The sequence below is a fragment of the Tursiops truncatus genome, chromosome 16 (genome assembly GCF_011762595.2).
Source record: "Tursiops truncatus isolate mTurTru1 chromosome 16, mTurTru1.mat.Y, whole genome shotgun sequence".
Lineage (NCBI taxonomy): Eukaryota > Metazoa > Chordata > Mammalia > Artiodactyla > Delphinidae > Tursiops > Tursiops truncatus.
In genome coordinates, this window is record NC_047049.1 from 6,186,180 (window position 1) to 6,213,430 (window position 27,251).

A 27,251-nucleotide genomic window follows, 5' to 3' on the forward strand; every position below is an offset into this window, starting at 1 on the left:
TATATATATGTATACAAGCCAAATGCTACATCGACTGAAATTTTAAAATAATGTTTAACTCACAAAAATTTTAAATAATGTTTAACTCCCTTTGTGCAATCAAAAAGAGATTTGTCTGGGGGCTTCCCTGGTGGCGCAGTGGTTGAGAATCTGCCTGCCAATGCAGGGGACACGGGTACGAGCCCTGGTCTGGGAAGATCCCACATGCCGCGGAGCAACTGGGCCCGTGAGCCACAACTACTGAGCCTGCGTGTCTGGAGCCTGTGCCCCGCAACAAGAAAGCCCGCGATAGTGAGAGGCCCACGCACCGCGATGAAGAGTGGCCCCCGCTTGCCGCAACTAGAGAAAGCCCTCGCACAGAGACGAAGACCCAACACAGCAAAAATAAATAAATTAATTAATAAACTCCTACCCCAACGTGTTCTTTAAAAAAAAAAAAAAGATTTGCTTGTATTTTCGGTGGGTGGGTATTTTCAGAAGTGGAAAACACTTCTGACCGTTTTAATCTTCACAATATTCTAGTTCAAAGATGGCGCTTCATACACACACACCTTCAGAATGTTTTAAAATACCAATCACAGGGGCTTTCCTGGTGGCGCGGTGGTTAAGAATCTGCCTGCCAATGCAGGGGACACGCGTTCGAGCCCTGGGCCGGGAAGATCCCACATGCCACGGAGCAACTAAGGCCGTGCGCCACAACTACTGAGCCTGCGCTCTAGAGCCCGCGAGCCACAGCTACTGAGTGCATGTGCTACAACTGAGCCTGCACTCTACAGCCCGCGAGCCACAACTACTGAGCCCATGCGCTGCAACTACTGAAGCCTGCGCGCCTAGAGCCCCTGCTCCGCAACAAGAGAAGCCACCGCAATGAGAAGCCCGCGCACCACAAGGAAGAGTAGCCCCCACTCGCCGCAACTAGAGAAAGCCCACGCGCAGCAACAGAGACCCAACGCAGCCAAAAATAACTTAATTAAAAACAAAAATTCTTTAAAAAAAAAAAGAAAGAAAATACTGATCCCAGAAAATATTTGCACCCTTAGATCTGCCCTGGGCAAAGGATGCGGCCTCTGTCCCCACCTCTGTGTGGGCCCCCTCCCCGCGTCCTGTGGACAGAAGCAGCGCTGTTCGCTGTTCACTGTTCCTCACCCACAGGTTCCCAGGGATCAACTTGACACTTGCTGTGTCAAGTCTTGACGGATACACTGAAGCTGTCCAAAAGGGACGAAACGCTGAGTGGACCTCTCACCTGAGGTCGCCCGGGGGGCAGCCTGTTTCTCCGCGTGGGAACCCTTGCTTGGCCCGCACCCTTCTGGCCCATTTCCTGAGAAAGGTGACTCCATCCTTTTTTCCTGAACGTGCCCTCCCAGGGAAGCGCTGGCTCAAAAACAGCTCCTGCATTTGTTCAAGCGTAATTCAACCTCCCTTATGTGACGGCCAGGCCCGGCCAGTGAACAATGTTATCACAGTGCTTAGAAATGGAACGGTTTCTGTTTCCGGCAAGGCCGAGCACAAAGCAGAATACCTTCACCTTCACATTGCTTGTCACCTTTAGACAAATGAGTTTCGAGTTCTGCATACTCACTGGTCGTAGATACCGAGACCACCGGGCTGTACTCATGCTCTCCGGAGGGGCTGGTGACCTTCAGTCGAAACCTGTACAGCGTCCGTGGGTCCAGACCTTCCACAACATGCTTAGTCGCATATCCCCTAGACAGAAGGAGACACACGTGATGATGACACCAGGTAATCGGGGCAGCGTCCTCTGAAAGGTATTAGAAGGGAGAGTGGAAGGGATTTCTGAGCACTGTCTACCCCCGGTACACAGCTGACCCTGGTGGCTGTCCGTCTCTCACCCTGGGCTGAACTCTTGAGCACGGAGGACAGGACAGGCGACCACCCCTGCCCGGCAGGTGCCCTCGATGCCGCAGCCCCCCTCCCCCAGGGCGACGCACAGCTGGTTCGCGATTTTGTACTTTGGAGAAATGATCGCGTTAACTCATGATTTTTTTTTTTTTTGTCCTCATACGGCAAAGTTTCACAATTGAAAGCTAAGCTCGGCAGTCCAAGTAGCACACACGTGACTGCTGAGTGGGGTCTTCGGGTGGATGGGCGCCGCTGTGTACCTACTGCGGGCAAAATCCCACTGCAGGGAGAGGGCGTGACTGGTCGGAGCCCCCGAGCAGCTGGGGAGGTGGGCAGCACAGAAATGACTCTCCTATCACGCCACACGGTCAGGTTCACCTAGGAAAACGTTTGTGGGAAGCAGGTGCTGAACACTTGGAGAGCAGAAAACTGATTAGAGGCTGCGATGGAAACCTGCAGGCCCCCAGGCAGAAAGATTTGAGTTGGATCGTTTGGAGCTGAAAAACGAGCACCAGGAAACGCAGGCGGGCAGTGCTGCCGGCTCAGGAGACGCTGAGACCCAGTAAAGGCGCCGAGACCCTGGCCCTCTGGTCACGAAGCAGGGCCTGGGGGTCTGGTTTTGACTTGCCACACTTTCTAGGATACCAGGTCTCCAAAGGTCCCAGGAGTTGTATGTCTATCCCAACAGTCCCAAAATCTCAGCTCCCTTTGCTGCCGAAAACCTTTATTAGCATCTGCTTAAATTCCACGTATCTCTTTTCGAAGGCTTCATCTAAATCTTTCTCTCCTTACACCTCAAAGACTTGATCTGTATGTGTGCAGGGTGGGTGGAGAGGGAGTGCGGATGTGCTATCTCCAGCTCTTTTCTTCTTTCCTGCTTCCACACCCAGCCCAGGCCCTGCCCTCCTCCCTTCAGGACACTCTCCGCAGCCCCTTGGAGGCCAGGCTTACTACTTTTTTTCCCATTTTCTGTCTATAACGTTCCCTTCATTCTCAGAAGACTTGTACAGAGGCCAGAATCATACTTCGGGGTTCACAACTAATCTTTCAAAAATATTGCTGTACTACCTAAAGATGTATACATCAATTCCTTTCCATGCAGCTCACCAAACCTACCTAGTGCCACTGCCTGGGAGGGGCTGGGCTGGGGATGCAGCCCTGGACCAGTTCAGGGCCGAGATGCATCTGTCAACTCTTGCTGATGGGTGCAAGAACAGGGGCAGTCCAGGACAGTGAGGCGTGACAGCTGCATCAGGCTGAAATGACAGCGCTGGAGTTGCCATCAGTACTGATAAACCCACTGGAAAAGTAGTGTCTCCCCAAAGATGCAGGCACAGTGCCCAGTGCATAGACAGCCAAGCCCACCATTGCTCCAGGGGGAGGAGAACCCTTCAGGATAGTTTAAGACGACCCAGAAGGCCTTCTAGCTCCCAAACTCACCCATCAGACAAGCAATTCCTCTACCGTGAGGAGTGAGTGAGGGGAGAGGGGGCCCCAAAGCATGTCCTTAGCAGAGAGGCCTCTGATGTAAAGTGAGACATGGGGCAAGCAACTTCCAGAACAGACAGGAGGATAGGCAGGGGAAGGAAGGACCCAGGCAGTCTGAGAAAGCCACGTGGACTGGAAGGACAAGGAATCCCAGGGGAATGAATGGTTAGGTGAGAGCAAAGGGTAACTGACAGAAAAATCTAGTGCCGGGTGATCAGGCAGGTCTGGATCTGTGCTCCTGAGAGGAGTCTCAGCTCAGAGACCTGGAGGACCATGTTTGAAAACAGGAAATGATTTCCAAAGACCCTTTGCCCTTTGCGTTTCTCTCCCTTTGTCGATTATCCAAAACGTAAAATTTTAAGCTGAAATGAAGTCCAGAATACTCGGAGATCCCCCTTTTCTGCATCACAAGTTACTCCAGGCACCAAAACCTAAATGACTTCTTGGGCAGAGCTCTAACTGAGCCAAGAAGAAGTTGCGGGCGGGGGACGATGAGGCCCTTCTGACCTTCGCCTGTGTTCTCCTGCCCTTCAAGGGTGGATGCAGCCCTCTTCACTGAGACTACCCTTCCTTGAAGCATATTTCTCTCCACCTAAAGAAGCCACGTCAGTCAAGGTGGCCTTTAGCTACCCCTCCCATCTTGCAGCTGCACGTACTCTTCCCACAGTTAAGAGTCAAATTCCTCTCCCCTTAAATAGGATGGGATGTGGCCAAGGGATGCTATACAATTCTGGGCCCAGCCCTAATACTCCTGGCAGCTTCTGCTCTTGCTCCCTTGGAAGCCAATTGCATGTAAAGATGTTCAACTTCCCCACTGGAGGGACACGCTGCCTGGTGAGAGTCACTGGAAGATGCCAGACAATGAAGGAAAACACAGGAGCCCGGTCAGCCGCCCACTGTCCCCACTGCCCCAGCAGAGGCATCAGACACATGAGTGACACCACTCGGATCCTTCAGCCCCAAAAGAGCTGCACCAGCCAAGATCACGTGGAACAGAGACTTGCCCTCCCCACGGTGCCCAAATTGTAGGATCATGAGCAAGCGTGTATTTTACACTTTGACCAAAACCACTAAGTTTGGGACAGTTTGTTACGCAGCAGTAGATAACTGATACATCATGTACCAACAACAAAGAAACTATAATAAAGACCAATTAGGAAATGATACCGACAGCCTTAAGAAGCCGAAAAAACAGAAGTGTTAAAACTAGAGACAAATATATTTACCATGAAAGAAAAGGCTCTGAAACCAAGACAAATGTTCAGAAAAACTTCATGGTCTAAAAAAAAAAAATAACAACAATAAACTAAAATATATCAGCTTAGCACAAAGTAATCTTGTGAGTGGGTGGGTTTTATTGTTACATGAGCAGAGGTGCAGAACTATAGCTATTTGAATCATAGAAACTGAGCCCTCAATTTGTGGCATCTGAAAAGATCTTTAGGAGCTCAGTGAGACTACAATGCTCAAACCTCAATGGAATTTAATTGCCAGGTGGCAAAGACTTAACATAGGTTTAGACCAAAATAAAACTAAAAGGGCCCCTAATAAAATCCAATGGTGCTAAACGTCATAAGATCACCATGAAGCAAACAGCACCTTCATAACCCCTGGAAAGATAAATTACAGAACCATCTGAGAAAACAGATGCCACTGGGCACAGTGATTGGAGGCTGGAGGCTCTCACAGCATCAGTAGAGTGGCCCCACGGAGAGGACCAGAGACACAGCTGCCCACTAGGGTCCTCCACGACTACCATGCAGACACAGGGGTGACACCAACTGCAGCACAGACACAGGGACGTCTCAGAGCAGCTGTGTATCGAACGTCTGGAGATGCACTTCTTTACACGGCCCAGGCATGGTAGCTCAAAGGATGAAGCAATCTTAGAACTTTTCCAAGTTCTATTTCCAGTAGAGGAAATATATCAAAGTGTAAAGCATACCATTATTTCTGTTATCAGCCAAAGCAAATATCTGATGCAAGAGCTGAGCAAACATGAAACATAACAAAGTAAGTACTGAAATGCCCAGAGACTCAGTTCCCAGACTTCTCTTCTCCCACTATGTTTCACTCCCAGCTTTCCAATCCCGCCACCTGCTGATGACTCTGAAATCCATTTCTCCAGCCCAGACTCTCCCCTGGCTGGTTCTTCCCCAACTGCCTCCTTGATGTCTCCACTTGGATGCCTGATCGTCCCCAAACAAGCTTCTGTTGCATCCCGAGTCTCCGTGGTTTGAGCTGCTCAGGCCAAAACCTTGGTGCCACCTGTGGAAGACTGGATTTTGTTCACAGGTACTTGGTGCCCTCCCAAGGATTCTATATCCCTGTGCTGTGGAGCTCAGACGTGGCAGGACTTGCTCTGAGCAATGAAGTATAAACAGAGGTGCAGTGTGTCATTCCGGGTGGAAGCTTCAAGAAACGGGGAGCCCCAATCTCTGCCTCTGCTGGCACCATGAGTAGCCACGTTCAGGCAGAGGCCACTCCACCAGCCTGCGACACACCACGGGTGTTCCGTGTGGGAAATACACGGCTGCCGTTGGGAGCCACTGAGCTTCCGGAGCTGCTGCTTCCTGCAGCCCAATGGGGCCGATCCTGAGATGCTACTGACGCCCCTTGACTATCCTCTTTCTCTCACATCCCATATCTGGTGCACCAGCAAATTCTTCAAATCTATCTCCACAAGCCCTGATTTCACCACTTTTCACACTGTTCTGTTATCTCCCACCTAAATTATTGCAGAAGCTTCCTAATTAGCCCTCCCTGCTCTGGCCGCCTTCCCTCCTCACAGCCTGTCCTCCACTCAGCAGGCAGAGTGACCCTCCCGGAGCATATGCACCAGACCCCTCCCCAGTTTATCAGTGTCCAGTGGCTTCTCACCGCACAGAGTGACAGCCCCCAAGACCCGTCCCCACGCTGGCCCCATCCCATTACTCATTCACTTCACTCCTCAGTGTTTCTGGAACACCAGGCATGATCCCGCCTCCAGACGTTTCTGCCTGCTGTGTCTTCTGCCTGGAATGTTCTTCCACGAGGCTCATGAGGCTCCAGATACCCCTCACTTGCTTCTTTACACAGATTACCTTCTCAGTGAAGCCTTCTTCACCTCCACTCCAAGCCCCCAACTATTCTCCTCTGCTTTCCACTTGGTACTTAACCACCATCTGACACACTATATGTTTACTTCTGCATCTTACTTATCGCTTGTCTTCCTCATCACGAGGGAGGCATTTTTGTCTGTTTGTCCAGTGCTGTATCCCTGGCATCCAAAACAGTGTGTGGCACACAGTAGGTGCTGACGGAATGAATGAAATGCATGATAAGGGTACCAATTATCATAGGAATTTAGCGGGGTAGATAATAGGATAGTAAAGGGAGCTTCTCAGTCGAGGTAGAATCTGACTTGGGTGGAAGAAAGGATGGAACAGGGGAGATTTGTCTGAACAGAGAAAACAGCTGAACACACATGCAGGAGAAGTCAAGGCATACTCGAAGGACAGTAAAGCAGATTTCGTGGGAAGGTTTACGCCCAGAAATAAGAAACAGCAAGAAAGGCAGGTTGTGGGCAAACTGTGAAGGGCATCAGATGTTAGTGTAAGGAGTTGGACCTTCATTCTTCAAACAATGGAAACCCATCAAAGACAATCTGACAAAAGGAAGATTAAAAAGAAAATTAAACTAGCAAGATAGAAGGAAGGGAGAGAGGGCAATGGCCAATTCATTCAATCAGCAAATAAGGTGGACGGTTGTAGGACCTGGGGATTCAGCAGTGACTAGTCAGAAAACAGATCCTACTTGCGTCCTAGTAGGGGAAATGCCACAATCCAACAAGGGAAAGCATAGAAGGGATGTGCAAAGGGAGAACTCATGAGAACTAGATATAACTGGCTGTGAGGAGAGCCTGTGTCAAAGACAACAGCACTGATTCAAGACTGGCTGTTGGAGAAGATGAACAGAAACTGACAGGTCAAGACGAAGTTCTTAAATCCAAAATCCCAAGGTCAGATAGTCTAGATAATCGCTTTTTCAAAGAAAGGCATTTGCTAGTTTTAACGATACACCTAGGGAAAAGCAATATAATGGAGAAAAGAGGTCAAGATTAACACAGTCTAACTCTGCCACCTAGTGTCAAGGTTTGTGCTAATTCTCTGAGGGAAAGTGAGCATCTCACAACCTCGCTTAGGGTTGGGGTCTGAAGGCCTCGCTGCTGGCTCTGCAATGCCAGGCAACCGTCCAGGTGAGTTCCCGGGCCAGACAGCACTCAGGCCTCTGGGGAAAACATAACAACACAGAGACACACAGGCTGGAGGCCAGTGGACATGGCTGATCACCCAGCAAAGGAGAAGTGGAGACACAACGGAGCACCCAGGACAGTCCCCCCTAACCTGCCCAAGCATGGTTTGTGGTGCAAGAGAAACACGGTAAATAAAATACCTTTTTCTCTCTCCACAGATATACTTGTTATATCATCATTCATGCTTTTGGGTGGAAACTACTTACCAGAGAATAACACATGACATGACATGATTAAAATAATATTTCAAGTAGTCGGGCCAGGAATTATTTCATATGGCAACTACATTTCAGGTAAATGCATGTTTTCTTTTCTACGTACAAAGAATCGTTCATCAAATCGCAGGGATACCATGGTTCAGGTAACAGTCGAAGCCTGCGTATGTACCCTCACATCAGCACCCTTACCACAACGCCACCTGGAGAAAAGTCCAGCAAAGCGCTGCAACTGTCCCCTGACCGCAGCAGTGCCAGGATGCCAGCTGTGATATTGCTCTACAGTTTTCCGTAATGTTACCACTGGGGAAAATGGTAAAAGGTACATGGGATTTCTCTGTATTATTTCTTACAGCCAGATGTGAAGCTACAATTATGTCAAAATTAAAAGTTTAATATAAAACCGTATCTGCAACTCATTTCTGGTCTTCTTCCTAAAACACAAAGTCATTTTGCAAGCAGTAAAGCTGTCAAAGGAAGAAATAAGGATTGAAGTGAAGGCTAAGAAAAAAAAAATGACTTCTTGATTATTCCTGTTGCATTCATTTATTTATTGACACAACAAATATTTTGAGGGCCTCCTATGTGCTCACACTGTCTTGGAGCTGGGGAAAGAGCCTTAAGCAAGCAGGAATCTTACCTGCTTCTCGTGGAGTTTAGATGCTGGTAGGGAGACAGAAAATGAACAGTAAACAGTAAAATGACTCCGGCAGAGCTAGGTTTCACAACGCAAATGAAACAAGGTCATGGCAGAGAGGACAGCTGGGTGGAAGAATGGCTACTTCAGGTGGCCTTTTGAGGAGGGGCCAGTATTTGATATAATATGTGCATGGTGTAAAGGAACCAGCTGTATAAAAATAGAAGAAAGTGCATTCAAGGAAAAGGCAAAAAGGACAGGTTCTGATGGAGGCTGAGAGAGGTAGCAGGTTGGTTGGAAAGAGTTAACAAGGGAACAACTTCCCGAGGTCCGGGAGGTTGTCACATCTGTGAACAGAACAGCCTGAGGGGAACCTCATCTGATTTCATCCAACTCAGCTTTGATTCTGTCTCTACGTTTTGGATTTTTTAAATATACCATTAGAATATTTCAGAAGCCTAAGGGGCTCTCAAAGGTCTAGGAGGTTTAATTTCAAAGTGACTGCCCACCCTTATTTTCCAAAATTCATCACTCATGAAAAGAATGAATGCAAATGATGCTGACTCATTCCTTCAATTTCAAAATGAGTCTTCTTGGAGACAATAGAAACCATTCCAGCTAATCAAGAAATCAAAGCAAAGGTTAAGCAGTTCAACATTGCACCTACGTATAAATGATACCATAAGTGTGCATTCTGGGGTCTTCTTCTTCAATAGAAAACCTGAACCACTGCTCCTGAGGTCCCTGCCGCTTGACTTTCTTCTCCAGATCCCAGTATAATTCAATGCTGTGATGAGTCACTTTGCCCACAACAGGTGGATGAGGCTTTGAGGATGGTGTGATTTCTAAAAAGATAAAAATTTAAAAATTAAAGATACAGTATTTCAGGACTCTATTTCCATAAGGAAGAGAGATCAGCCGAGTGCATTAGAGCTACTTGAAAATCAAACTGTGTTTTCCTATACGTCAGGCACACATGTGAGTATTCCTCCCTGTGGCTTGAAGAACATCAGAAAAGCACGAGTGATAGAAAATTTGGGTGATGCAGTGAGTTACCACATTCGTCAATGAGCAGATTGTACCATACCCATTGACATCATACTTCACTCATGGACCCTTCTAAAAGGTTACTTAACTGATGGAATTAATTAGATTTTTCTTTGAGCTGATGAAACACAGTTTGCTGCTATCATCCTTCAGTGATCTGGCTGGTAAACAAAGCCAATAGACAAATGATATTGCTGGTCCAAATATTTGTAATACAGATGACAAAGTGTTGATATCTGTTCTATATAAACAGCTCTTACAAACTAAACAAGGAAAAACCCAAAGGCTAATAATATCAATCAGGCAAAAGACAAGCAGTAGACAGCACAGCAAAAATAACCAACATAATGTCCAAAAAAGGCATTTATATTCCCTAGTGGCTGCAGAAAAATGATGATAATTGGATATAACTTTATATACTGTCAGACACTTAAAAAGAGAAGTAACTATTAGAAGTGACAATGTCAGGAGAGGACACTCATACATTGGTGGTGGGGAAATATGAGTTCTAGCCTTTTTAGAAAGCAATCTGGCAGCATCAATTAAAATTAAAAATACATATGCCCTCCTCTCCAATCATGCCACTCTTGGTAAACTCTCCTGCCGAAACCTGAACACACAGGGACATGTATATGAGGACATTAACTATTAAAGTTTTTTAGCCATTAACAGTGAATAGGAGATGACCCATTAATAAGAGAATAGTCAAATAAATGATGATATGTCCATTGCATGGAATATTACACAGGCTTTAAAAATAAATTAGTTCTATGCTAGATACCTTGAGAGGATTTCCAGAAGGTATTGTTGAGGGAGAAATCAAGATGCGGGGAAAAATACAGGATACAGGATATCCCATTTCTGTAAAAGATGGTAGGGGGCACAGCACACACCGAGCTGTTCTGCATCCAGTTGTTCTGTTTCGTGTTAGTTTTGTCTCCCTTGCTAGATTTTAAATTCCTTGAGGGCTGGGTCCATGACTTAACACTTCTTTTAAAACCTCTCTCTGTCCCTCAGGGTCTTTTAGGCCTCAAAAATGTTATTGATATCTGGAGAGAACGCTAATTAGAAAAGATACATGTACCCAATGTTCACAGCAGCACTATTCACAATAGCCAAGACATGGAAGCAACCTAAATGTCCACTGACAGATGAATGGATAAAGAAGATGTGGCGTATACACACACACACACTGGAATATTACTCAGCCATTAAAAGGAATGAAATAGTGCTACATGCAGCAACATGGATAGAACTAGAGATTACCATAATAAATGAAAAAAATCAAAGATAAGTATCATATGATATCACTTTTATGTGGAATCTAAAAAAACGATACAGGTGAACTTGTTTACAAAACAGAAATAGACTCAGACGTGGAAAACAAACTTATGGTTACCAAAGGGGGTAGAGGTGGGGAGGAGAAATAAATTGGGAGTTTGGGATGAACAGATACACACTGCTATATATAAAATGGGTGAACAACAAGGATCTACTGTATAGCACAGGGAACTATATCTATGGAAAAAATCTGAAAAAGAGTATATGTACGTATTTATATATGTATAACTGAATCACTTTGCTGTATACTTGAAACACAACATTGTAAATCAATTTTTTTCTAAATGTCATTGCTTTACCACTTTTGCAGCTGACTCCCACCGACCCTGGGCCCTCCTGCAGTGCAGCCCCAGTGCAGACTAGGCTGCCCTGAGCTTGCCGGCCCCAGGCCAGGAGGAGAGATAACCACCAAGTTCCCTTACGTTCAGATCCCAGAGATACACACTAGCAGACAGCATGCTGGCTCATTCTTTCCAACTTTATTTTGTTGATATTTATTGAAAGCATGGCTTAATGGAATTGGAGAAACCTGGGTTTGAATACATGCTCTGAAACCCAGTCGAAAACACCTCACAGTGTTGTTGTTGTTTTTTTTTTTTTTTTTTTGCGGTACGCGGGCCTCTTACTGCTGTGGCCCCTCCCACTGCAGAGCACAGGCTCCAGACGCGCAGGCTCAGCGGCCACGGCCCACGGACCCAGCCGCTCCGCGGCACGTGGGATCCTCCCGAACCGGGGCACGAACCCGCGTCCCCTGCATCAGCAGGCGGACTCTCAACCACTGCGACACCAGGGAAGCCCCCTCACAGTGTTTTGTGATAAATAAATAACATATATGAAGTATCTAAATCAGTTATGGAATATTTCAGGCAATGGTATCCTACACAGCAGCTAAAAGGAAGTAGTTCTACACTCAAACCTCAAATGAGTACGTAAAAAACACAGGTTCAAAGGATGCACTACGTTATTATACTGCTTACGTAAACTTTTATAGAACATACGACACTATATATTATTTATGAATACATAGGTATGTAGTCTAAGTTAAAAACACTGATGGGGAGAATGCACACCGCCAGGATAGAGTTCTCTTGCAAAAGTCAGGGAAAGGATGAGGTATGCTCAGGTAGGGAAGGTGACTCACCACTATATTTGTAAGGTTTCATGCCATTAAGAATTTAAGGCACTTATGGCAAAATTTTACCATTTGAAACCTATGTGGTACATTGGGGTATATGCTGATTTTCAACTATTTTCGTATGTTTGCAATATTGATTTTTAAGAAATAACTATAAAAATAAATGCTATACATTGCTCTTAGGGAGCTGTTGGTTTTCTTAGTGAAACCTATTTCAGTGTTCTAAGTACTAATTAACGCCATGGGGAGAGGAATTAACGATCACATACCACGTGTCAGACATGGGTCTTTCAACATGACTCATCTCATTTTGTCCCAGCAACTCTGGCTGGGGAACATAATGGTGACTCACACCCTTACACTATGACACTGTCGCTGAGCAACTCTTTTCTTTCTTTTTCAGAGCCCCCTAAAACCATTCAAAGACCAGGACTGGTAGACTGTCATGGATTACCCTCAATATAAGTAGAAGCTGAGTAAAATTTCTATTCCAAAGACATCTAGCTTAGAAAACTCGGATTGACATATACACACTACTATACAGTATATAAAATAGAGAACCAACAAGGACCTACTGTATAGCACAAGATACTATACCCAACATTTTGTAATAAGCTATAAGGGAAGTGAATCTGAAGAAGAATATATAATATATAATATATAATATATTATATATATAATATATATTATATATATAATATATAATATATTATTATATATTATATATATAATATATTATATATATAATATATGTACACACACGTATAACTGAATTGCTGTGCTGTACACCTGAAACTAACATGATATTGTAAATCAACTATACTTCACTTTTATAAAAGAGAAAACTAACAATCCCATTGTAAATTAAGATAGGTAAGAAATTCTAAACGAATGCCAAATCTCCAAAGGGACCAACCAAATGGTTCACCACAAATTTACATGAGGAATAAAAAGATACTATTCCCAGTTATGCACGTGTCTCTCATGCCTTTTGCTCTTTACCAATCATTGATACAGGCACATAACCTGAGACCTCTACCTGTTAGCTTGGCACTGGCCACAGATGGTCCACCGCCAGCTGCAGGCTCAGGACAGAGTCAGAGCCCTCCCTGCTAGTCGTCACCCCCTCCAGATCTGGTACGCCGGAAAAGCGGTGGTGTCTAGAGAGTTGATTTATTGTGACTCACTTTTAAGGAGTGATCCAAGCTTCTCAGACCCACAGCCTCTCCGAGGCTCAGCACCCATGAGTGAAAACTGACTGAAGGCACAGCCGTCATAGCACGGACTTGGCTGACCCCGAGACACCACCCCGAAGGTCAGTGCGCTGACCAGCAATGATGTTCTGCGTCTTCTTTACTTTGAAGCACAGCTTATCAAGATGCAGTTCCCCAGCTAGGCAAGAGCAGCTTTGGGCAGAAAACTATTAACGCCACACAGGACCCAGAGGGTCAGCCCATGAGTGAATGTCCCCATCAGGTGAGAGCTGTGGGCTTTCTAGGTGGCCAAAAAATAGGGGATGAAAGCAAACTTGTTTTGTTTTGGTTTTCAGCCAACCTAGAGTCATTTGACGGGTGTGTTTTAACTCTTACAGCATTGTGCCCATACACTGCAGCTTGTGTTTTCTCTTTGATAAAAATTCTGGTATTTTTGTCATGACCAGCTAATACACGTATTTGAGGATGTTAGTTTTAGGATGGATTCTAAAATAAACATAGGAACAGGTCACTAGCCAAAGTGCAAACATCACTGTGCCAAGGGAAGAGAGGCCCTGACAGAAACGACAGGTCCCGGGTCAGCTCCAAGCCTCCAGGAAAGCTGACAGAAACGACAAGTAACAGGCCCACTCCTGGGAGGAGAACAGCAATGACTACAGTACAAGTTACGTGGCACTCACTTTCTGACAGGCGCCATCATGGATGCTTTATTCATTCATTTAATTTCCACTACAACTCTATAAGGATTTTTGTCATCTCCATTATAAAAAATCTCAGACACAGAGAGTTTAAGTAACTTGCCCAAGGTCACAGCGCAGTACCTGGCAGAACCAGGGTTAAAACACAGGCTGCCTCTCAGCAACAGAGATGCCATGTGCAGACGTGGAGTGAAAAATCTACTACTGGTTAGATCTCCAGATTTCCTCCAGCCACTCATCTTAAATCAGGTTTGACCTGTGAACCCGCCTGAACCCCAAGCATATTTTTAAATGACCAAGAGAACTTAACGAGAGAAAGGGAAGATAGTGAAAGCCAGGTGATTGAATGAATGAAGTGTGGGGTTGTCCGAGCAGGACGAGGGAGCGAGGGCAGCTCCCTCTCAGCCGCGGGGTCAGGAGGCTGCTTGTCTACAGGGACTCGGTCCATAAAAAGGAAGATAAGATGGTCTAGGAGGACCACAGGAGGCCAAGAAGCAGACAGATTTGGCCACATTCACCTTGACACTGTGAAGTGGGTAGGAAGTCAGACAGCTGCCTCTTTATGTTCAGCATGGAATGCAGAGGAGGAAAGGTCCTCAAATGTGGGTAAAACAATGAGAGAGAGAACTCATTGATAATCCGAGAAGAGTGTTTGTACCAGGGCAAGGAACAGGGACTGTATCAGGAAAGTATGCTAAATGGAGTTTACTACCAGCACATGAACAAATTCCTCTATTTTAAATGTTATCACCCTCAAGTTCCACTGTGAAGCTAGAATTGCAAGGGGAGGTAAGTATATCTAGGAGGACAGCCCTGACTCACTCTACTCTGGGATGAACCTACTGGCTGTTTGACAAGTAATAATACATCTTTCCTAAAATGACTATAATCAACATTTTGAAAAGCTCAAAAGCTCACCTTTTTTCTATTTCTTTGTTTAACCAGGATGTTTATATCCACATTTGTATTTATATTTATCTAAGTAGAAACGCTATTTTGGGAATTGTTTTCATAAGTTTTATAAAATATATATACAACATACCCACAAACACATATTCGTAGACACAATTTAGATTTATATAAAAGTTTTAGAACTCTATTTTTTCCTGATTATAAGTATCAGATCTTTTAAAAGGTGCTTTTGCTTATTTAAGTCTCATAACCAGTATCCACATTTAGCCAATCACATCATCTTATGTCAAACTCAGGCTTAAAGTTTATTTGAACTTTTCTAAAGATTACTGACAAAAAAGGGGGGGGGGTCTTACTTTCAATTTCGCATCTTTACTTTAAACAACTGATAGGCTCTTTCCATCATGGCAGATTTTTTTAACCTTAAAAGTTTTTCATTTCATTTCATTTGTTGAGACGTGGATGGATCTAGAGACTGTCATACAGAGTGAAGTAAGTCAGAAAGAGAGAAACAAATATCATATATTAACGCATATATGTGGAACCTAGAAAAATGGTACAGATGAACCGGTTTGCAGGGCAGAAATTGAGACACAGATGTAGAGCACAAACGTATGGACACCAAGGGGGAAAGCGGGGGTGGGGGGTGGGGCACATGAATTGGGAGATTGGGGTTGACATGTATACACTGATGTGTATAAAATGGATGACTAATAAGAACCTGCTGTATAAAAAAATAAAATAAAATTCAAAAATTTAAATAAATTAAAAAAAAAAGTTTTTCAACAGAGGACAGTGGTTGCCAGGGGCTGGTGGGAGTGGGTGGGAGCGGGGCGGGCGGGATGTATAATGGGTGAAGGGGGTCAAAAGTTACAAACTTCCAGCTATAAAATAATTGTCACGGGGATGTAACCTACAGCATGGTGACTATAGTTAATATTGCACACTTGAAAGCTGCTAAGAGTAGATCTTAAAAGTCCTCATCACAAGAAAAAATGGGAAAAACGCTTATAACTGTATGGTGACGGATGTTACCTAGACTTATCATGGTGATCATTTTGCTATGTATAAAAATGTCGAATCATTATGTTGTACACCTGGTGTCAATTATTCCTAAATAAAATAAATATAGATATATACTAAAAAAAAAGTTTTCCAAAAAAATGAAAAAAGAAAAAAACAGCAACAAAACTACCAGGCTGATCTTAAAAGGACAATTATATGAGAATTTACGTACGTGTTGTGTACTATAAAAGCTTTTTGTAAGAAAGTTCTTGTGCAAATCTGACAAAACAATTTTATGCCCCTCTTGCCAGTTGTCAAGTAACAAATAATATGAAAATGAAATATAGAGGGCTTCATACACTGTCACCTTTCAGTCCCTATGGTTACGAAGATGGCATAAAACATGGCTCTCCAGTGCACCAGAAATCCATTTTAAAAAGCTATCATTTACAAATTATAGGTTTAAACACAGAAAACTATAAAGTTTAAATAAACCACTGAACAATATTAGGCCTTATTCTAAAATTTTAAATATGTAGGTTGTAATAATATAACAGAAATGTGCCAGCCCCGTAGGAGGAAACTGAAAAGGTGAGTAAAAACATTACTCAGTATCTTAATGATAGGCAGCTGAACACATTTTAAGAGCTACAGAGAATTTGTGATCATGATCTGTATTGGAATTAGCAATTCTGATTAGTATCATGAAAAGCAGGGACTGATGAAGAGAGAAAGCAAACTTGAGTCTGTTCATCATAAACGTGCAATACCGTAAAAGCAGAATGGTAGATTCCCGGCCCTTCCAAAGACACGTGCAAATTTACTGAGGTCAAATTTCATTGACAAGGGACATCTGCAGCCTGGCCTCTGGTGGCAGATGGTCTACAATCAGGATGACAGCACACTGAGGGGACGCTATATAAAGAACAGTGGTGGCGGCCCCCTCAGCGCAATTCATCATAGCTTGACCACACATTTATACCAGCCATAAATCAAGAACATATTCCTGATAAATAAGACGTGGAGATCATAATCATTAAAAGTGTCAAAAATATGTTTGCCGTGAATACATATTAAAGAAGGACTTTTTCAATCAAATATCACAATACCTACATAGTGATGACAGTTTCTCCTTTCACTTAAAAATGAAATATGACAGTTAAAATGAGTTTCATTCCACCAAACTATTATACTGCTGTCATAAAATGAATCCTATAAAACCCTTATAGATGAAAGGACCAAGGACAGAAGTAATTTTAAAATTTATAAATGATAACTACCAGTAACCACAATTAAGAAAATGCTTGAAGTTTCTATTAACTTTAAAAGGGGGGAGGACTTCTCTAGTGGCACAGTGGTTAAGAATCCGCCTGCCAATGCAGGGGAAACGGGTTCAATCCCTGGTCCGGGAAGATCCCACATGCCGCAGAGCAACTAAGCCCGTGCGCCACAACTACTGAAGCCTGCACTCTAGAGCCCACGAGCCACAACTACTGAGCCCGTGTGCCACAACTACTGAAGCCCATGCACCTAGAGCCCGTGCTCTGTAATGAGAAGCCACCGCAACGAGAAGCCTGCGCACCGCAACAGAGTAGCCCCCACTCACCGCAACTAGAGAAAGCCCGCGCAGCAACAAAGACCCAACGCAGCCAAAAATAAATACTTAAAAAATAAAAGGGGGGAAATAGCTGTGAGGTGTCATTTTATTTATAAAATTGGATGACAAACATGTAATGGTAATATCATATGCTGTTTAAGATTGTGATAAAACTGGCTTGCTTATAGTTTGTGGATAGCACCATATATCAAACAATCCTTTACTAAAGCAATTTGGCCATATTCAAAACAATGATTATGAAAATATCCCACCTGGTGACCCCGCTCCTAGAAACATGTCCAAAGAAAATAATTCAAAACCAAAAAATAAACTTAAAAGCTAAAATGTTTTTATTATGTATACTTTTACTTATTAAAAAATTTCAAACATATAAAAAAGTAGAAACAATAGTATCGTGAATCCCCTTGTACTTTACACCCAGCTTCGTCAATTATCAGCATGATTATGGCTGATAATCATCTTATTTCATCTATGCTTCCACTTACCTCCATCCGTCCCTCAAACGTGGATTATTTAATAGCTAAAAGTTTTTATTGAAGTACAGTTAATTTACAGTGTTGTGTTAACTTCAGGTGTACAGCAAATTGATTCCATTATATATATATTCTTTTTTAGATTATTTTCCCTTATAGGTTATTACAAGATACTGAGTATAGGTCTCTGTGCTATACAGTAGGTCCTTGTTGTTTATCTATTTTATATATAGTAGTGTGTTTTTTGTTTTGTTTTGTTTTGTTTGCAGTATGCGGGCCTCTCACTGTTGTGGCCTCTCCCATTGCAGAGCACAGGTTCCGGATGCGCAGGCTCAGTGGCCATGGCTCACGAGCCCAGCCGCTCCGCGACATGTGGAATCTTCCCGGACCGGGGCACAAACCCGCGTCCCCTGCATCGGCAGCATCGGCAGGCGGACTCTCAACCGCTGTGCCACCAGGGAAGCCCAGTAGTGTGTATATTTTAATCCCAAACTCCTAATTTATTCCCTCTCCCCCACTATCCCCTTTGGTAACCATAAATTTGTTTTCTATGTCTGTGAGTCCATTTCTGTTTTATAAATAAGTTCATTTGTATCCTTTCTTTAGATTCTACATATAAGTAATATCATAAGATATTTCTTTCTTCATTTTACATGCTAATCTCTAGGTCCATCCATGTTGCCACAAATGACATTATTTCATTTTTTATGGCTGAGTAATATTCCATTGTATATATGTACCACATTGACTTTATCCATTCATCTGTTGATGGACATTTAAGTTGCTTCCATGTCTTGCCTATTGTAAATAGTGCTGTTTTAATAGCTAAATTTTAATTAGCCTTCACTTTGTATCAGACTGTGTCCTCAGCAATTTACATATATTTTATCATTTAATCTTCATAGCGACCTTAGGAAGCACTTGAATTTCCTCCATTTTAGAGATGGACCATAGATACACGAAGGTCACACAGCCTTCCAGGGAGGGCACCCAGGAATCAGCGGAACAAGGATTTGAACCCAGGCAATATGACTCCAGAACCATGCCCTCAAGCTCTCTACATGCAATCTACTACATGCCTGTGTTTAAGTACATAGATACATAAATGATAACATAAAATAAAAACCAAGAGAATCACTTTAGCATCATTGGTAGCAATAAAAACTGCAAACAATATAAATGTCTAAGAATATAGAATTTGTTACATACACTGTAGTACATCATTTAAATGCAGAAATATTTAGCCACTAAAAAGCCACATGGAATATATACTAGTGTAAGTACATTTGATATGCTGAGGGAGGAATACAAATTTGCACAGACACTGATTATAATGATAAAATCTACAGATGCATATGGACAGAAGAACTGAAAAAAATTTAGAAAAATGAAATACAGTTCGAGTGGTAGAATTATGGCTCGTTTTTTGGTAAATTTTAATGTTGTAATAGCATTGAATAAGAAAAATGGAATTACGCATTTTCACTTATTCTTAATGAAAACAAAATTCAGCCAAGATAAACCGGCAGTCTAGATTCTTCCTCCCTGAGCTTGTTTGTATATAACTGAAACAAGTCTGATAAAAGTAAACCAAGAATTAAGTCAGTGTGGGTGCTTCATACATGAGACATTGCAATTACCCTCTGGTTCAATTTATTGGCCATTTTGGTGTCAAGCAGATATTCTACATCACATTCATTTCCAAGGAGTAAGTTTTCATCCATTCATTCAGCACGTTGGTGGGACACTGACTCTGTATCCCAAGGGCCCAAGCACCACCAAGGAGGGGGGAAGGGTGCTAAGGGACCAGCAGGGAACCCTGGCACCAAATACAAACCAGAGAGTTGCCACTGGGAAAGGGGAGGTGGCAGGTGCAGAGAGGGCCCCTCATCTAATCTGGGGGGTGAGGTGTCCTTAAGTGAGTTTTGAAGGATGAGGGGGATGAGCCTAGCAGAGCCTGTGGGCAGAGAGTACATCATTTGTTGAAAACATTTTAGTTTCCTTAGAAAATTCTCTCATGTTTTTATTCCCAAGCACCCTTATCTTTTAAGAGAAAACAAGATAAAATGCAAACTGCTGGAAGCTGCTTCTCCCAGCCTTGCTAGTAAGCTCTTCAAGGGCAAAAGCCACTTCAGATATCAAAAACCAAACGAAAAAAACTAAACTAACAAGCCAAAAACAAAAGACAAAACCTCCTAGAGTAAAAGAATCGGGAAACACTGCCTCTTGCCCTGACTCCACCACAGATTTTCCTCATCGGGGACACGGGGATAATACCTTCCCACCCTCCCTGTCAGATTTACTGCAAAGAAAAAATAATGTGATTTTAAAAATACTGAAAAGTGAATTGACATGGATAAGGGCTTCACAGACATAAGGCAGTAGTAACAATTTTGAAAATGTTCACCTATTTTATACTTTTTGCTACATGGAAACCCTGCTTGGAATTTTATAGTTTAATAGGTAATAGGCAAAAGAAGTATTCTTCCAAGCTATTTCTTTTGTCTAATTATAATAACTACAGGTTACTGCAGGCTGGCTCAGAGCAGGCACCGTACGGGTCAACGATGTGTCTAAACCTCACAACGAGGAAGGGAGAGGAGCTGACCAAGCCTCGAAGAGGTAAAGCAGCTTGTTCAGGTCCTCAAAACCCGCAAGTGGGGAGCAGGGCTGTCAGCCCAGGCCTCTTAACGCAGAGTCTATGCTCTCAGGCTCAGGCTTTGTGGTGTGGCGCCTCAGAGCTCTTCAATGGAAACCAACAATGAATCCCCATGAGACAACATCTTCCACAATCAGACAAGCAAAATCAAATTGCTGATTATTTTCTTTTTGACACAGAGCATGTCATTGAAGTTTAAAATGAATTTATAGTGAGAAATGGCAGGATGTGTTAACAGTGGTGATAGGGCATTTTTCACAACACATCTGCTTAGCATACATAGGTTTGTTTCTGTTTTTGCGGTACGCGGGCCTCTCACTGTTGTGGCCTCCCCCGTTGCAGAGCACAGGCTCCGGACGCGCAGGCTCAGCGGCCATGGCTCACGGGCCCAGCCGCTCCGCGCGGCATGTGGGATCTTCCCAGACCCGGGCACGAACCCGTGTCCCCTGCATCGGCAGGCGGGCTCCCAACCACTGCGCCACCAGGGAAGCCCCAGGTTTTTTTTTTTTTAATTGAAATATAGTTCATTTACAACATTGTGTTATTTTCTGGTGTACAAAGTGATTCAGTTTTATATACATATCTTTTTCAGATTCTTTTCCATTATAGTTTATTACAAGATATTGAATAATTGTTCCCTGTGCTATACAGTAGAACCTTGTTTATCTACTTTATACATAGTAGTTCGTATCTGCTAATCCTAAACTCCTAATTTATTCCCTCTCCCCTGCCCCCTTCCCCTTTGGTAATCTTAAATTTGTTCTCTATATCTGTGAGTTTATTTGTTTTTTAAATAAGTTCATTTGTATATTTTAGATTCCACATATAAACATATAAATCATATCATATATTTGTCTTTCTCAGTCTGACTTCACTTGGTATGATAATCTCTAGGTCCATCCATGTTGCTGCAAATGGCATTATTTCATTCTTTTTTATGGCTGAGTAATATTCCATTGTGTATATGTACCATATCTTCTTTATCCATTCATCTGTTGATGGACATTTAGGCTGCATGTGGGATCTTCCCCGACCAGGGCACGAACCCGTGTCCCCTGCATCAGCAGGCGGACTCTCAACTGCACCACCAGGGAAGCCCTGCCCATTTTTTGATTGGGTTATTTTTGGGGTGTTTTTAGTCATTTTGTTTTGGTTTTTTACAGAATACATACATTCTTAAGAAAACCCCACCACTGAAGGGTCTGACCAAGCCACTCAGCAGAAGCAGAATACCAATGCAGCACATGCAATCTCACCAATGATCAGAACAATGCAATTCAAACAGCGAGATTGCACAGTCATCAAACTTACAAAAACTGAAATCTGCCAATGTCAGAGAACAGAAACAGAGGCAACACTCCTAAACTGCCAGTGGAAGCACAAGTTGGGAAATCTCTTTGGAGGGCAACTTGGCAAAGTGAAGTAAAGTTCAGGAAGTGGGAGTTCCACTCCCGGCTACAGTCGCTGATATACAGGAATACTCATGGAAAGTTTGCAGTTGGGAAAAATTGAAAACCAGCTCAATGGCTGGCATGAGAGGATTGGATGAATTATGAATAAAATCATACACTGCAATACTATATAGCAGTTAAGATTAAAGTTACAATTAAATATATCTACATTAATAAATCGGGGGCAGAGAGGGGTTGAATCACTAAAGCAAGTTGTGAAACGATATGTACAGAATGATACAATTTACCTAAGGCTCGAGAAAACAAACCTATATCAAAAGGAGGGAGAGAAAGGAATGGAATGGCAGAAAAATAATTTTATTGGCAACGTATTGTTTCTTAAGCCAGGTGGTGGCACATGAATATTTATTATATTATTTTATATATGTTATGCCTGAACTATTTAATAAAAGAACAGAACAAGGTACTGCATGCATGGATGTATTTATATCCTACTGTCTTTACTCATCTCCCAAGTAAATGGGTATCCAGGTAACCTGTTCTTCAAAACTACCTTAAAATGTTATATAAAGGTGGTCCAGTTTAAAATTCAGAAATCCTTGAGTTTCAAGTCTAGAATATTTTCTACATTCCAATGACACATTCAATCCAACTAGACTCTAAGCTCCTTGAGGAGATGAGCTGAGGTCCCTTCACTTTCTATCCCCAAAATCATTCAATTAATGTTTGATCCAAGCCAATGTGACATTATTCAAATATTCAAGGGATTTTGTATTACTCCTTAAAATATGTTGCAAATAATTTAACCATGAAAGATAAGTAGTGTCTTAACTGACAATATATAACTTAGAATATTTTATTCTACAGCTGTCAATGCTTATCAATACTTAGACTGCATATTATTTACCAGTAGGTGTGAAAAATAGAAACTTCCAATAAGCAAAGAGAGGTCCTCCAGTGTTTGTCTCATGAGTTCAAAGCATCATGTTGCCCATCTTCTAGTTCACACGGGTCACCCCATAGGATGTGACGCTTTGTCTCTTGACTCTGATGTTTGTCAGTTGCCTTCCAGGCAGCCCTATAAAAGCTAACTCAATCCAGCTTGTAACATAAATCGACTATATTGTTATGGACCTCTCTTATTCACACAAATATAATGGAATAAAGCATACTGACACAAAAATCTTTGAAACCCTACAGCTTTTTAGCACATTTTGCAGTTTAAAGAGTGATTACATCAGGGGTTATGGTCTTAAATTTCTCTCAACCGCCGCTTTCCTTCTCTGTTCCCTCTCCCACCAATCTCCCTTTTTCTAACCATTCTCTGTTCTTTGGTTGTCAGTATCTTTTTTTGAATGTTACTATGTGGTAGACACCCTGCTCAGTACTGAGAGTATGGGAGGACAAGACGGGCGGGTCCAGTTCTCACTGAGTCTGGTCTTGCAGCTGATGCAAACGTATGACAACAGAACACAAAACAATTCCTACAATTGTGATCATTGCTCTAAAGAAAAAAGACCAAGGTGCCAAGAGACATTTGAGCTGATGCCTCAAAGATGCAGCCCAGAAAGGGCTATGAAGAACATTACAGCAAGAAAAAGCACACATCATTCCACTTAACATTGACAGTAACATGCAGTGCAACCTTCTCGGAATGCAAATCCAAACCTAAAAATAAATCAGATAATTTTAAAAGGACTAGAGTGGTCCAATTAACATTAAGACCTCCATAGAAAACTTCAACCCTCATTATCAACATAGCTGATAAATAGGAATGTTTAAAAGTTGTAATTTATTAATGAAATCACTGCAATTTTCATTATATGTCAATACATAATATTTGCCACATACTGTGCGCTTCCAAATGAGATGGGTTTTTTTTGTTTTTCTTTTTTTGTTTTTTTTTTTTTTGCGGTACGCGGGCCTCTCACTGCTGTGGCCTCTCCCATTGCGGAGCACAGGCTCCGGACGCACAGGCTCAGCGGCCATGGCTCACCGGCCCAGCCGCTCCGCGGCATGTGGGATCTTCCCGGACGGGGGCACGAACCCGTGTCCCCTGCATCAGCAGGCGGACTCTCAACCACTGCGCCACCAGGGAAGCCCCAAATGAGGTTATAACTTATAACCATGTCCCTGGTTCTCCAACAGCAATGGTTTGCAACAAAAAGAACAAACAGAAAGGCTGGATAACTTACCATATAAAAACAAATTTTTAACCATAAATTTCTCCAAACTCATTCTAAATAGGTTACCAGGGCGTACACGGAAAAATAAATTATACTTTCGCAGCCACTGATCAAAGAACCTGGATCATACATCGAGTATTAATTGTAAAGAATGGTCATTGTTCTTTGCATTTATCAGAATGAAGTCCCGAATGAGAAATCCCCGCTTCTACTATGGGACTGCTTTCATATTCACCTGTTTCCTGCCTCTAAGCATGTCTTAACAGGCAAGATTCACTGTCAGACCCTTCACTGTAAATAGTAAGTAAACCCGTTCAGCGAACAAAATTCAAAGGCAGCTAGTATGTTAGAGTTCTCCTTCCAAAAAGCCTCTCCTCCAATGTCTAAGAAATGGTTTGGAAATCGATTTACTTCCCCTCTCTGCACTAGTTACAAACGTGCAGCTTTTTTTTTTTACATCTTCATTGGAGTATAATAGCTTTACAATGGTGTGTTAGCTTCTGCTTTATAACAAAGTGAATCAGTTATATATATACATATGTTCCCATATCTCTTCCCTCTTGCGTCTCCCCTCCCTCCCACCCTCCCTATCCCACCCCTCCAGGCGGTCACAAAGCACCGAGCTGAACTCCCTGTGCTATGCGGCCGCTTCCCACTAGCTATCTACCTTACGTTTGGTAGTGTCTGTATGTCCATGCCTGTCTCTCGCTTTGTCACTAGAGTCTGTCATACAGAGTGAAGTAAGTCAGAAAGAGAAAGACAAATACCGTACGCTAACACATATATATGGAATTTAAGGGAAAAAAAAGTCATGAAGAACCTAGGGGTAAGACAGGAATAAAGACACAGACCTACTAGAGGATGGACTTGAGGATATGGGGAGGGGGAAGGGGAGGGGAGGGGGAAGGGGGGGGAAGGGCGAGCTGGGACAAATGTGTGGCTTTGATCTCGGCTTGAGCACAAGTAAATCTTTTTGATCTTCCCATTGGGCACTACTTCCCTCTTCACCCTTTTCCAGCTCCCTACCCCTCAACCTCCTCCCACTGTTCTCACACCTACCCCCTATCCCCACCCTTCAACTCTTAAACTTCCTAAAATTATTTAGGAGATCTCTACTTGAAATTATCTTTAACCCACAGCTTTTGTTTTCATTCACACTGTCTTACTATAGCATGAAAATGTATGTCCCTTTCAAAAACCAAAATTACAGAATCATCCAACAAATGAAAATTGGCACATGTTAGGCACTCAAGTATAACCTCAATTAACAAGGAAGGTAATAAATACCATCTGGTAAAATAAGTTCAAAAAGCATGCTGTACTAACTCGAAAAAGAAACAAAGATAGTTACTCAGATGTTGGAAACTTGGAAAACTAATTCTCTCAATGAAGCACATTTTCCCCAAAAGGTGATAGTATTACTTTTTTCGAATATAAAAGCAATACCTACTCACTGAGTTTTTAGAAATCAAGCAATACAGAAATACTGAAACAGGAAATAAAAGTTCTCTCATAACCTCCTCCCCAGAGATGACCACCAGCAATAGCTTGATGAAAATTCAACGATTTCTTTAGCAAAGATACATAAAACTTTACAAAGAGGGCATTAAACTCAAGGTACTGTTCTGCAGTTTGCCTTTTTCAATTAACAGGCTATTGGTTGAGATTCTTGCATATTAATACACGTGACTTTAACTCAATTTTTAAAAACAAACTACTCTTTGTATACAATTGTTTATTACAGACAACACTTCAATTAAAAAGTTTTTTGCATTTAACTTTACACAGTGATGCAAATATTTTTACAAGACAAATTCCTGGAAGTAGAATTGTTGAGTCTTTGGATGTGTATATGTTTAATTTTGGTGCACATTGTCAAAATGCTCTTTAAAAGGAGCAATTATCAATGTACCAACTGTGTGGGAGAGATTGGTTTTCTCCCATCCAGGCAAACAAGAATATTATCAACCCCCCACACCAGGTGTGAGGTAAAACATATACACAGAAATGTACAAGACAACTTGGTAAAACCATTGTCGCATTATTAATAACACAGTAATGAAAAACTAGAAATAGCCTTCTCAGCAAGAGAATAGAGTGAGGTTCATTTCTATTACAGGATACTGTATATAAAAATAAATGGTATCTTCTATTTAGATGCCACCTGGAACCACTGTGCTTCTTTCTTCAGTTCATATTCACTATATTACCTTATAAAATATGCAAAATAATCGAATGTATTGTTTATATACACATGTGTAAGAAAATTATAAAAACATTCATTCATTCAGTAAATATTTACTGAGAGCCTACTATGAATGATGCACTGATGTAATACTGGGGATTGAGCAATAAACAAATTCAACAAAAATCTCTGCCTCAAGGAGTTTATGTTTTAATGGATGGGGGGAAAAGACACTTAACAAATAAGCAAAATACATTGCGTGTTAGGAGAAAATATCCTTACAACCACAGACTACACAAAGATTTCTTACACGGGACACAAAAACCATTAACCATAAAAGGAAAAAATTTGATAAGTTGAGTTTCAATAAAATGAAAAGCTTCTACTCTTTGAAAATCACCATTATTAAAATAAAAAGATAATATAGGGTGGGAGAAAATACTAATGATACATATATCTAACAAATGACTTGTGTCCAGAATATAATTATTAATATATTTTATATTACAACTCAATAAGAAGAAGACACACAACACAATTTAAAAACAAGCATAAAAACTGACATAGTAGGGCTTCCCTGGTGGCGCAGTGGTTGAGAGTCCGCCTGCCGATGCAGGGGACATGGGTTCATGGCCCGGTCCGGGAAGATCCCACATGCCGCGGAGGGGCTGGGCCTGTGAGCCGTGGCCGCTAAGCCTGCGCATCCGGAGCCTGTGCTCCGCAACGGGAGAGGCCGCAACAGTGAGAGGCCCGCATACCGCCAAAAAAAAACCAAAAAAATCTAGCAGACTCTCTGAAGGACCGTCCACTCCGCAACAGTTAGACCTAGGATGGGACACATCCTTTGAGACATTGCTGGTCTCACAAAA

The 27,251-nt window shown here is 42.5% G+C and overlaps 1 protein-coding gene across 3 annotated transcripts in view; it reads right to left on the reverse strand.

Moving 5' to 3' along the window:
- FANK1 (fibronectin type III and ankyrin repeat domains 1) overlaps window positions 1-27,251 on the reverse strand; it is a 116,871-nt gene that overhangs the window by 17,666 nt on the left and 71,954 nt on the right. For all 3 annotated transcript variants that reach the window (XM_073793811.1, XM_019940245.3, XM_073793812.1), the window contains exons 2-3: window positions 9,165-9,342; window positions 1,583-1,707 (exon numbers count right to left, since the gene is read on the reverse strand). In XM_073793811.1, the coding sequence (XP_073649912.1) occupies window positions 1,583-1,707; window positions 9,165-9,342 (303 nt within the window). The remainder of the gene's footprint in view (window positions 1-1,582; window positions 1,708-9,164; window positions 9,343-27,251) is intronic.